The sequence below is a fragment of the Salvia hispanica genome, chromosome 4, assembly GCF_029641045.1.
Source record: "Salvia hispanica isolate PSC_SH4W2 chromosome 4, Shi_PSC_v1, whole genome shotgun sequence".
Lineage (NCBI taxonomy): Eukaryota > Viridiplantae > Streptophyta > Magnoliopsida > Lamiales > Lamiaceae > Salvia > Salvia hispanica.
In genome coordinates this window covers 10,998,683-11,011,824 of record NC_142695.1, presented here as the reverse complement: position 1 = coordinate 11,011,824, position 13,142 = coordinate 10,998,683, and the positions used below count along the sequence as shown (strand labels likewise).

Genomic DNA, 13,142 nt, shown 5'->3' with positions numbered 1-13,142 from the left:
TTATCAAATGAAAAGATCACTAAAAACAAAAAACAATACAAAAAACAGAGGATCTGCTTCACATATTGTTATAGGATATTGTCTCCTTGAAATCGAGATCACAATAATGGATGAACATGTGTATAAAACCATTTGTCGAGGTGAATAAAATAGATAAAAACTGGGATTAACTACACAAGAAATATAATTACAAAGTTAGAAAAAAAAAGAGAAATATAATTATTTAAAATATTAAGTTCTAAAAATGCTGAATTGATCTGTAAAGTGGTTGTGGTCCTATGTTGTGGAAAACTGCCAGAATAAAACCCTTAATCCAAGAAAAAGTAATGATCATAATCATTCCTGATCCGCAATTAAAAAATAATTAATCCGTGAACTCAGCCTCACAGCACTTATGCTGAGCCCTCAAACTACAGCTGTCTAATTCTATTCATTCCATAATAATCACTTCAATCCATTGCATCAGATCAGATTTAGCTGCATAAATTTGACTTCATCTTTCAGAAATATCATCCACAAAATTGACTCTTTCACTGATTGATTTTTACTACAACACGAGATTTGAAGTTAGAATTCCACTTCCTCAAGTTACAGGTCATGTGAAATGATTTGAGGTTTTTCTTCTTTTTCATTGATGTTACTTTTTGAAAAACAGATTACAGACATATACATTCACTAGGAAGCCATTTGAATAAGTGAAAAGGGAAAATAGACAGCAAACAATTCTATTCAAGATTTCTGTTTTCCAAGTTGGTATTGATTAACAACTTCATAATCAGTCTCAGATTTCTGCGAGCCTTCTGGGATATCTTGTTTTGGATTTTCAGGTACTGTCTGATTTTTTAAATTCTCATATATAGTTCTTCAATATAAGTTCTTGACCGATGTGATTCTGATCTGATGATGGTGTTTTTGGCAGATTCAGCTTGATATATACTTTCCTTTTCTTTTCATTGGGTGGAAATAGAAGGAAAAAATGGGTGTTGAATTGTTGGAGATTGGAGTTAAAGTGAGGAAAGGTGCGATTTTTACAATCAGAGGATGCTTTAAAACAGTTTGCAGTCATCCATTTCTTGTGGGCATGCTGTGTTTCTTGATATATTTGTACAGATCATCTCCTTTGATTTTTCAATTATTGCTGTCTGCATCTCCTATCCTTGTGTGCACTGCTGTTTTGCTTGGAACCCTTTTAAGTTTCGGGCAACCAAATATACCCGAAATCGAAGTAGAGGAGAAGACAACTGTAGAGGCTCTGTCTATTAAGAGTCATGTTTTGGGTGATGCTACTGTCGTTGAGGAAAATGAGAGCCACTTTGTTGAGAGATTTGTTGAGAATGTTAGGGAGGATTTGAATGATACTGCCCCGTTGATTGAGGAAAGATCGCGGGGAAGTGAGGCGAGTGATGGTGAGGAGAGGGGAAGGAAGAGAGAGTTGGGTGAGTTGAGGTATAAGGAGAAAGGTGAGTGGATTGAAGAGAGGCTTATCAATGGGGATGCAAAGGTAAATGGTGCAGTTATTGAATCAGATGATGAGAAATCAGAAGCAGATTCTTTTGATTCCGAGAAGGTGAATGTGGATTCTCTGGATTCACCCCCTCTCTCTCCTTGGGCACGAGTCGAGGAGCGGGAGGAGGAAAAAGAGGAAGAATCAGTGAAGGAGCAAGATGAGGATGAGGAGGAGGGCTCGGATTCTGGATCTGATTGCGCTGAGAGCTCCTCTCCGGATGCCTCAATGGCTGACATAATCCCAATGCTTGATGAGCTCCATCCGTTGCTCGATGAGGAGGACGGCCCTCAAAATGCTCGTCTCTCCCGTGGTAGCTCAGATGTAGCATCGGAAAAGTCACTAAAATCGAGTCATCAGTCGGATGATGAGTCTGAAAATCATGAGCACTTGGAAGCTGCTGATGATGAAAATGAAGATGGTGAAGATGAAGAAGATGCACAAGGAGACAAGGACGAGGAGACGAAATCCGCCATTACATGGACAGAGCAGGACCAGAAGAATCTCATGGATCTTGGAAGCTCCGAGATAGAGAGAAACCAACGTTTGGAGAATCTGATTTTGAGGAGGAGAGCAAGGAAAAACACAAGCTCGAGCTTGTTTGCAGAGAGGAACTTGATAGACTTGGAGAGTACCGATCTCCCTTTTAACATTGCTCCCATTTCGACGAGACGACAGAATCCGTTTGATCTCCCTCAAGATTCTTATGACGATTCAGGACTGCCTCCCATTCCTGGTTCAGCTCCCTCTGTTATGTTACAAAGGCGGAACCCTTTCGACATTCCTTATGACTCAAGCGAGGAGAAGCCTGACCTTAAGGGAGATGTGTTTCAAGAGGAGTTCACATCCCAACCCAGAGAGCCATTTTTCCGCAGACACGAGAGCTTTAATGTCAGATCTTCGATGTTTGCACCTAAGAGGCAAGAATCCAGGATGAGGCCTTACTTTGTTCCCGAGCGAACAATCTCCGAAGAATCGAACAGTTCTCTGTTTCAGAGACAGTTGAGTGGACTTAGTGACTCGAAGGGGAGCTCCATACCTGAAACTGAATCAATCACTTCAGTTGAGGATATTGAGGACAAGAAGCTTCCAGAAACAGATTGTCTGCCAGAAAGAGAGGTTGAGGATATTGAGGACAAGAAGCTTCCAGAAACAGATTATCTGCCAGAAAGAGAGGTTGTGGAACAAGCAAGAGATGCCGATGAGGAGGAGGGCCCTTCTCGTGATCCAGAGCTGATTAGCCTACAGGAGGTAGACACTGAAGAGATGATCTCCAAGATGGAGAGTGTTGCCGAACATATCGGGCATGGAAGTCAATCTTCGGAAGACGGAGATAGTCTAGAGTTAGACCATGTCGAGAATAGAGAAGTGCAAGTTGGAGAATCTCAATTGGAGGTGGAGGATAAAACCTATTGCTACGAGCAAGGAAGTGCATCCCAATGCATGGAAGCTCAGGGTTTTGTACATGGTTCAACCATGGAAGCTGTTGAGTCAAGATACAATAGAGATTCAAGCTCCTCATCACTTTCAGAAGTGAGTGAGAGGGTCTTCATTGACACAGAAGGTGAAGGGCTATCAATGGTGGAGGGAAACAGAGATGTTGAAGAACCAAGCGTCTCGAACGAAACTTCTTTAGGAAGTACTGATCTGAATATCACAAGTGCATTGGCTATCGACATAACACAACGGGCACCTGTTTATGATTCTAGCCCCCGAGGACTCGGTCAGAATACATCATCTTCCTCCGTTTCTTGTGATGTGCTTCCCGTATCTGAAGGGAGTCGTAGGGAAATCGAGACAGACATCGAGATGTTGCCTGATTCGTCAATTTCCCAATTAGTAGCAGGTGAATCTATGCCAGTTGATTTCGTTGATATAAGAGATCATGAAAATGCAAACACTGATTTAAGGCGAAGTTCTTCATCCACGTCTTCTGCTTCGATGGAGGAACATCTCATGGAGAATCAAATATTGGATGAAGTTTCAGTGTCCACTGATGATAAAACTATTCATGGCCTAGTTGGAGTAACTGAGACACAACTTGAAGATCTGCCGAGAACAGAAAGTTCAATCTCCGTTGATTCCTCGGATGATATTCAACATGACACTGATGAAAATTTAATCTCTATGATTCCATCTGAAGGAAACACATCTCTCTTTTATGAGAGTGCTATCCAAGAGCCAGATTTCAACTATCTCAATGAAGTGCAAGTAAGTTATACTCTTATTTTTTTCATGAAAATTAGTTTCTTATGTGTATAGTTTTCTGGTTGAACTGAGATATGGAGAATTATAACATGCATATGTTGTCCAAAGAGTATCTTCCCTTCGAGGCATCATGTTTAAGGTGTTGATCATTGTTTAATTTGGTTCGTTCAATTTGGCTGGGCTTCATATTCTTTTTATTCCGTTTTTCCAATATTAATTTAACTATGCTCAGATTTAGAAATAAACCAACACTCTCTTGGATAAGAAAATGCAGGCATTGAACACCCAAGTTGAGTCATTTTCGGATGATCAAATTACACAAAATGATTTGAACATGCCTGAGGCCCAAGAGCTTGATCACTACATCAACTCTCCATCAAGTCCTAAATTTGTTTCTGTTCTGCCAAGTGCCATAGGGACAGATAGTTCTCGTTTTGATGAGCAGACAGTGGTGGAAGAAGCAGATGAGATTGTGGAAATTGATAAAGGGCTTTTGTGTGAGTTGGATAATGTTGGGGACTTTAGTATCAGACATTTGGGATCTGGAACGAGCGACTTTGAAAAGCGTGTAGATTCTGTTGGAGAAGAAACTTTGTCTTCAACACATCATGAGGTTCACACAGTTGAAGTGAACAAAATGGAAGGCATTCTTCTTTCAGAGGATTCAAGGGATGTTCATGAACTGGACGCAGAATGTAATTCAGAGATACTAACAAGTAGAGCTGAAACTATTGAGGTCTCAAAGGTCGTTGAAAATGACCATGGTTCTCTTCATCGGGAAACATCAGATGATGAGGAAACACTGTCCACAGAACATAAAATCATGCCTGCTAATTCGTCTGTGAATCACAGTCACAAAGATGCTTTTTCCGGGATACCTGAAATGGAAGTGCAATCTGTAGAAAATGTCAGTGTTGTTTCCACAAAGCCGGAGTTAGCATCTGTAGAAACTGAAGTCATGGTGGAAGTTGCTGAGATGTCCTGTCAAGGTCAACTTGATGCAGATACCAGTTCTGCGATGCCTGAAATCGAAGCTAGTTCCATTGAAGATATTGATCTAGCCTTCAAGCAAACCAGATCTAAAGAGCACGTTGTTTTGGATCCACCTCAAGCTGAGCTTCAGAATCATGAAGATACTGCTTCTGCAATATCTGAATCTAAATCATTATCCGCAGATGACACTGATGCTGCTCCTACTAAAACTGAATCCACATCTGTGGAAACTGAAACCATAGTAGGAGTTTCTCGGACATCCAGCTCTGAGATGACTGAAGTTGAAGCTAGTACAGTCAAAGATATTGAATTGTCATTCACGCAAATGAGTTCTGAGGAGCCTCGAGTTTTTGAGCCCATTGGTGCAGATACCCCTTCTCTGATTCCTGAACTTGAAGCTAGAAAAGTCAAAGAGGTTGATCTTGCCTCCAAGAAAATCAGTTCTGTGGAAATCGAGAAGCATGTTGTTCTAAAAGCTGAAGTTCACGATCGTAAAGATACACCGGAACAGGAAGTCCTATTGGCAGAAGATGTTCCCAAGCATACTGAATTGGCTTCTGTGGAAACTGAAGTCGTCATGGCAAGTGCTGATGTATCCACTCAAAATCGAGTCCATACAGCAGACACTCTTGAACTTACTGAAATTGAAGCTAGTAAAGTTGAAGAAATGGATCTGGAATTTGAGCAGATCATTTCCAAGGAAATTGAGAAACCGGTTGATTTAGAGTCAGTGGATATGAATTCTACTTCTGGGATGCCTGAAATCGAAGCTGGTTCAGTCGAAGCTATTCATCAGGCATTCCAGCATATCAGTTCCAACAAGATCAATGAACGTGATGTTGGGGAAACCATAACCGAGCATACAGCACCACCCAGGGATGCGAGTGAGCCAGTATCCACTAATGAGGCATCACAAATGGCTGATAGAAAAACAGCTTTAGCTGATTGCGCTCTGCCACTTGTTGAATCTAGAGAAACGCAAGAAGCCTCTTCTGAACTGCATGTTGCTGAAGTTTTTCCTTTGGAGGGTATGGCTCTGCCTTCAACTCAAGCGTCGGATGGTGAAACGAGAGAACAGCTAAAGCTAAAGTCGAATGATGAATCATTTGAAGTCAAGGTTGATGATAAGGTAGGACCCTCTGAGAACAAGTCTATCCTTAGCAGTGTCATTGAGGAGAAAGAGCCAAACCACGGCGATGAAGCAGTTAAAGACTTGCATTCTCCACCTTCTGGTAAAGGAAAAAGTAAACTCTCTAGAAGCTCAAGTTCCAGTTCCAGCTCCAGCTCAAGCTCCGACTCAAGCTCGGGTGATACCGACAGAGTATAGGAGGCCAGGTGGGGGAAAGGGAAGTGTTTCATCCGTGCTTGATATATGCAATTTTCGCTGCGCGATAAGATGGGGTTCTTTTGTCCTGCAGCATGACGGTTTCTTCAAGAATGAGTTATTTATTTGATTTCTTGAAGTTTTTGAGGTTTGGCGAGGTTTTTCCCTTTTGGTCTTTTCTTCTAAGTGTTTGTTGTGGGGGGACCGTTTTGAGTTGAAAATTTGTCTTGAACTATCTTAATCATGTAGTGTGTACTGTAAAATATGTCCAGACTTTAAAGATTGTTGATTATCTGAGGGGAAAGGGTTCGTTTCGTGACTAATTATGCAAATTGATTGTCTGCCTATTGTTGCTGCTAGCATCGATTTTTGGGCTTTATACCTTACTACTATATGGACTGAAAGAGATTCAAATACCATAATAAATTCCAATTACAGATATTCACCTACAATGGAAAATATAAACAAGCTTACAAGACTAGGCATCTTACAAAACACACTCCAACTAAAACATTTAAGAAGGAAAAGGCACCACTTAGGACAACGATATGTTATTGCAAACTTCTGTATCTCGTACCAGTTGATTAAGAGCAGTTTGTGTCGTAACTTGCAAGTCCCTGCAGCTCTGGACCTTCAAGTCGAGGATTGTTCTCAAAGCTGCAAACACAAAAGAGAAGTCACCAAATCTAAATGATGAAGAAAGTGAGAACGATCACAATTGCAACACCAAATTTTCCTCTTTTGATCTCCTAGACTGACATTTTACTAAGCCAATAAGATAAATATCAAATCTCAGTGCTTAACGTTACTGATTTGTTCAATCAGCAGAAGATCCTAAGTGTAGAGAATATTGAAGCCATTTGTCCATAATTCCAGACTCTCATTAGATGCAATATTATGGGAGTTTATAAACAGTTGAAGCTGCGATGATAATTAAGAAAGAGTAGGTGTACTGATATCATGTAAGTCAGGAAAGGGGGATGACACCAGATCATGTTATATTCAGCAATGAAGTTCAAAAGAATTAATACAATTAAACAGGCATAGATAAAACAAATAAAAAGCGTTGAAATTGATGTCCAAGACTCAAAGAACTTACTTGTTTAAAGGGATGTGCTCAAATGGACCATTGGAAGGTATTGTGCCACACAAATTGTTATTGGAGACATCTCTACAAAATCAAATGAAAATATCAGTAATGCTGTCGCACAATACAGCTAGAAACATACTAGAAGAACTAAGTATTAGTCAGATCAGCAACACTTACACAACTTTCAAGGTATGTATACCAGCAAGTGTCCTTGGGATTGGGCCATGTAGTTGATTATCATTAAGACGTCTGTGAGAGAGATGAAAAGGTTACATTTGTAATGAAATATTTGTAATGAAGTGTTAACTCTGAAAATTTACGATTGCATCACGTTGAGGGAAGAGAAGTAGTAGTAGTACTAAAATAAAGGGAAAATGTTAGCTTCGATTGAAATATTATTTGCACAAATACATGAACCACAGAACCAGTAAATGAAGTAAACATTGAATGAGCAGTGAGCACCACGAGTGTTTTGATTAAAAAGGTTAACAAAATCATCAAAAATGAAAAATATATATATCAATGTTAAGATAGTGAAGACTCACAGAAAGACAAGGGATTTCAGATTTCCCAGGGATGGAGGGATATTCCCTGAGATATTATTGCTATATAGATCCAAACTTATTAAACTCTTCAAATTACCCAGCTCGTCAGGAATAGCCCCTTGGATGTTATTTCTGTACAGTTCCCTATACGAAAAGGTCAGTAGTCATTAGGCTACAATAACAGAGACGGTAGGCTGCAAAGCAAATCTAATGATATTTTCATAGACATGGTTGTGAAGAAAGAAGGAAATACAACATAACCATGGATTATGGGCATGCAACTTTATGCAGAATTAAGAATAAAAGAAAAGGTGCATCTGTCAATTGGAAATAAAAGTGCTAATGTTACATGATACTCACAGATATTGGAGATATTCAAGTTTCCCGAGCTCAGGCACAAGATGACCAGACAAATTCGAGTTGCCAAGATCCCTATCCAGGTGATAACCAAGTGGAAATTTTAGGTCCACAATCATCAGAATGCATACAAAGAGAGTTCCAAATGTGATGGTGAGAGAGAGGAAAGTCAAATTACAAACAAAAAGAGAACAATATGTCACTGTCAGAGTGTCAGTCAACTTCAGTACCATGTAACTGGAATGAATGAATTAGCTCAAGTTGAGACTCTAATTCATCTCAATAACTCCAAAACACTTTATGAATAGTTTAGTGTCCTATGTTAAATTTTGTCAATCATTAGGATTCATCCAAGTATTGAAATATTTGAGATCCTTAACTCCAAATCCGCTGTGAAATCTTAACATGTACGACAAGAACAGAATTCGTTAGTAGTAGGAGTATTAGTTAGAACTATGTCAATAATCATATGATCACCTAAGCTTCCAGAGTAACCCTTTCTTCAACACACCAGTGACCCAACCACATCCCACTCAGAAGAGGTACACAGCATAGCCCCTAAATCTACGACAAAAATTATCTGCTCAACATGTGCTCTACCTTCACACCAAATACTACGTAAAACATGAGTGTTTTGTTTGCTCATCATTAGAAACATACAATCAAATAAAACATCACTGAATTCAATCAACAGAACTAGTATTCCTTGAGAAACAATTAGACAAGTTTAGAAAATCTTGTCACCATAAATCACACAAATTTTCTCATTCCCTCAAACAAGATAAACTTCATCATGCAAAACAAACAGGGGAAATACTAAGTAGGAGACGACCATATTGAAACCCCCAAAAAAAACAAACAAGCGGCGGAATTCACTTTCAAGCTAGGGCTCTTCAATAACAAACCCCAAAATTAAAAATTGAGTAAGTAAAGCATGAATTAAGTAAAACCGCAACAGCTTCCTCCAGTATTCAGTAAATGAAGAGGCAATCAACACAGAGCTACTAATCCAGTAAACACGTAGCAGAAAAAGGCGAAAATAAAGAAGAAAGTGATAGAGACATTTGATTTGATGAAATGAAAGAGAGAGATGGATAGATAGATACAGGCGAGTGACGCGGTTGTCCTGGTTGCAGGTGATGTGGAACCAGGTGCAGGGATTGACAAGGTTGGGATCCCAGCTCTGCAGCACGTTGTCCGGGTCGGTCAAGCTCCGGCGAAGTGAGTGTAGAGCGTCACCCTCCGAATTGCAATGAGCTTTCGGCAAAAGGAGCGAGGAAGACACAGCAGCTAAGGCCAGAAATACCAGTAAATCTCCTCTTCCGGCCATAGCTGTCGCCCTCGGTGTTCTGTTTCTTTCAATCTTCTTTGATGGATGCAAAATTGTAGTGGAGAATCCATTTTTTAAATTATTCGATCACTCATGCTCCACTGAGATTACAGATTTGACTTAGTCATGGGATATCAGCAAAATGATTATAAAAAAATTAATCTAGCATTAAAATAGTCACCAAACTATGTCTTACAAGGAATTACAATTTCACAAAATTCATATAACAATTACAAGAATTGGTAATTTTTCAAATTCACACCAAACTTATGAGTTATGAATGAAACTAGTATTATAAGATTTTCAAATAATGAAAATAAATTTATTTAAAAAGGAATAAAAAGAATATAATATTAATATTTATAGTTAAGAATATGTGTTGATTAAAATAAGTATCTATACTATTATAAAAAATTAAAAATACAATAAAAAATAACATAAAGGAAATTGTGTCTCTCTCAATCCACTCTAAATGAAACATTTCATATTTGATAAACGATTTTATACAATTTTAATTTCTAATATGAATGGAGTAAAATAAAATAATAAAATGATAAAGAGGAAATAAGCAACTAAGGATTAAATAGTATGTGTTTCAATTTGACTATGATTTACAAATAAAGGATGCGTCTAAGGATAAAAAAAAAGCATATAATTTAAATAAATAAATATTTCAATACATAACATAAGTATTCATATATAAAAATAAAAATTTTAAAAAGTAACCACGAACCATTAGTAATTAAATATAATTATAAATTATATAACTTGAATATTAAATATAAATAAATTTTATATAAATTAATAAACTGCTAAATAATTTTATATACTACTAAATAGTAATAAAAAATACTCCATCCGTCCCCGATTAAGAGTCACACTTTTCTATTTCGGTTTGTCCCCAATTAAGAGTCACACTTCATTTTTACCATAAATGGTAAGTAGATTCCACAATCCACTAACTCACTTCACTCACATTTTATTATAAAACTAATATAAAACAGTGGGTCTCATATTCCACTAACTTTTTCAATCAACTTTTCTTTAGATTTCTTAAAACCCGTACCCGGTCAAAGTGTGACTCTTATTCGGGGACGGGAGGAAATATTATTTATACATATAAATTTAAATACTTAAATTAAAATAAACTTAATATAAAAAATAACTATTACACAAAATCCAAAACTATCTGACCAAAAACAATAACTTAATAAGTTTCATGGTAGATAGAATGAAGAAGTTTATCAACATGTAGAATACAGTAATAATAAGGGAATACATATATCATAATTGTAATCCCTTTCGTCCCACCGAAATGTTTCATTTTTCTTTTTCGTTTATCTCAACCAAGATGGCCTACTACTAAAAATAGAAACACCTTTATCTATATTTTAATTCATCTTTCTCACTTTATTTTCTTCACTTAACACATTTATCTCTAATTAAGGTAGGACGTAGTAGTATTTATTTAATTAGTGACTAATTAAAATAATATACAATAAATTTGAGACTAAATAAAATACTACTTTCTCCTTCTACGAAAAATAGAATATATTTGTCATTTTTTCAGTTGTCCTCGAAAAATAGACCCAGTTTGAAAAAGGACCCCACATTTGCTACCTAACACAATTAAATACTACTAATAATATGGACCCAACATTCTACTAACACTATGTCTCTTACTTTTTTTCCTTCACTCTTACTCTATCAATTCCATATTAAAACCTATGTCACTCACAATGTGGTTTATTTTTTTTTGGACGAATGGAGTACATAGAAGACTAATAAAAATGTATTTTAAATATTTTAGCTAAGTAAATATAGGATGAAAATTGAAAAGATTTTATATTTGTGTTGTCATTTAGCTTATGAATTAATTTTTAAAGAAAAAGTATACAATAGTGAATAAAACTTCAATTTTGACCCAAGTAAAGGGAAATTATACTCTTTAGCTCAATTCCAATTTTAACTCAAATTAAAGACAAAAAACAGTATATAAATTTAATTACAAAGAAGAATTTAAAGTAAAAATATACAGGCCAAATAATATCAAATCTAATTTTTAAAACATAAATATAATGATACAGAAGTTCATAACACCCAAATCGGCGCCTGCACTCTCCCTCTCGCTCTTTCTCTCTCAATCACGTCGGCATGCCCACCAGCCTGCATCGCCGCCATGCCTTCCGCTCTGCCTCACCGCTCCTCCATCGCTCTTCCTCTGCCGGTCTCCTTGTCCATGCTCAGGCACTCCGACAATGAAGAAATGGAGGAAGCTTTGCTTCAAGGTGTAGATTGTAGAACTGCAGCAGATTATCCCGACACCAACTCGATCGCATTGTCTCCACATTCTCAAAAAGGAAGTAAAGAAATTGACGTCCGAATTCTTAAAATAAATTGTAATATGATTATAAAATCTCGGGAAATACTTTCATCTTTTTCATCTCTGTTGTCTCTTTCATATGCCTTGTTTTTTGGCATAATCTGTCAATTTTATATACTTTTTTGTCTTACCATTTTGCTTATACGCTTAAATATGTTGAATAAATTTCATCTTTCAGCTGGATTCTTCAGAAAGAGGCATGTAGTTTACTGAAGTAGAGAAATAGATTCATCTTCCCATCTGCTAAGAGAGTGACTGTTAGTGTTCAGATTTAATATAACATATGGTAACAAAACTAAAAAAAGATAAACAAATTGGAGAAAGATAACAAACTGTAGAAAAATGAATTAACATAACTAAGAAAGAAAGCATGAGAGAAAAGATCCAGAGAAAGAAAGCATGAAATCAATACATACAAAATAGATTATAATTCGCAATTGCTTGAACATCAATTATGGGAAAGGGTATTTATAGAGACAAGGCTTCGATTTTTGGCTCTAAGTTTTGAAAGTCGAATTAAAGTTGGACCAGTTCATCCACTTTTTCTACATGATTGATTCAAAATATGATTCTCCAGTATAAAGAATAAATGCATTATTACACAGTGGTCAAACAATAAAATTTTTACATTATTATACACCAATTTATTGAAGTATTCAATGGTTTTCGAGATATCTCAACAATGCACGATAATTTAGGAGCTGACAATTGTGAAAATTGCCTAAAAACTGAGAAAAAAATATATAATTTGTATTAACCAAATGTTTATTTGAGTTTATTGAAAGTCTTGTGTCATTTGGGGTTTATTGTCAGCCATGGTTACTTTACAACAGTTCATATGATTTGACCTATTAGCTAAAAAGTACTCTAGTTTTTAAGAATGGTTTTGCGCATTTTACACGTCTTTCAAACATCTTTTATTAACTTGAAATTGCTTTACATGTGCCAAAACAATGAGAGCATGTAATATATTTATATAAAATATGAGTCAAAAAGTTACTCCCTCCGTCCCAAGGTATTAGACCAACTTTCCTTTTTGGGATGTCCCAACATATTAGACTCATTTCCTTTTTTAGCAAAAAGCATCTATCTTATTTTATTCTCCGCCTATTTTTTTCTCTCTTCTCTCCCCTACTTTTTCCCTCTCTCACACTTTACTCTCTCCACTTTAACTATTTAAATATCACTTCCTTAAATCATGTGCCCAAAAGAAGTGAGTCTAATACTCCGGGACGGAGGGAGTATGATATATGATAAATCCAAATTTTATTAAAGTTGGAGGGAAAAGTGAGCCAGTCAAAACTGTGGCTTTATATATGTATAGATATGATTCGTTTTTATTGATAATAAATAGGTCTATTTTAGTATTTTTAGGTTAGCTTTATAGTTAATCGATAAGTTAACATGT

The 13,142-nt window shown here is 36.7% G+C and overlaps 2 protein-coding genes across 3 annotated transcripts; one reads left to right on the top strand and one right to left on the bottom strand.

The window, feature by feature from the left end:
- The first annotated feature begins 395 nt into the window (after nt 1-395).
- LOC125196483 (uncharacterized) lies at nt 396-6,352 on the top strand. Of its 2 annotated transcripts, none has more exons than XM_048095014.2 (3): nt 396-827; nt 920-3,715; nt 3,978-6,352. In XM_048095014.2, the coding sequence occupies exons 2-3, from the start codon at nt 977-979 to the stop codon at nt 6,030-6,032; spliced, it is 4,794 nt and encodes a 1,597-aa protein (XP_047950971.1). In that variant the 5' UTR covers nt 396-827; nt 920-976; the 3' UTR covers nt 6,033-6,352. The 2 variants fall into 2 exon arrangements, with proteins under 2 accessions (XP_047950971.1, XP_047950973.1); XM_048095016.2 differs by having other exon boundaries at nt 397-827; nt 3,987-6,352.
- Nucleotides 6,353-6,423: 71 nt separating this feature from the next.
- LOC125196485 (leucine-rich repeat protein 1-like) lies at nt 6,424-9,408 on the bottom strand. The gene is made up of 6 exons (XM_048095017.2): nt 9,128-9,408; nt 8,025-8,096; nt 7,665-7,808; nt 7,297-7,368; nt 7,129-7,200; nt 6,424-6,686 (listed from the first exon to the last, which is right to left on the bottom strand). The coding sequence occupies exons 1-6, from the start codon at nt 9,349-9,351 to the stop codon at nt 6,614-6,616; spliced, it is 657 nt and encodes a 218-aa protein (XP_047950974.2). The 5' UTR covers nt 9,352-9,408; the 3' UTR covers nt 6,424-6,613.
- Nucleotides 9,409-13,142: the final 3,734 nt, after the last annotated feature.

Excerpts from the sequence above, each read along its gene's own strand:
- LOC125196485 (XM_048095017.2), bottom strand. The coding sequence starts at position 9,351 with ATGGCCGGAAGAGGAGATTTACTGGTATTTCTGGCCTTAGCTGCTGTG. Across the intron at positions 8,097-9,127 it reads GACAACCGCGTCACTCGCCT|GGATCTTGGCAACTCGAATT; the intron begins GTATCTATCTAT and ends TCACCTGGATAG. Across the intron at positions 7,201-7,296 it reads ATACATACCTTGAAAGTTGT|AGATGTCTCCAATAACAATT; the intron begins GTAAGTGTTGCT and ends TTGATTTTGTAG.
- LOC125196483 (XM_048095014.2), top strand. The coding sequence starts at position 977 with ATGGGTGTTGAATTGTTGGAGATTGGAGTTAAAGTGAGGAAAGGTGCG. Across the intron at positions 3,716-3,977 it reads ACTATCTCAATGAAGTGCAA|AAAATGCAGGCATTGAACAC; the intron begins GTAAGTTATACT and ends CTCTTGGATAAG.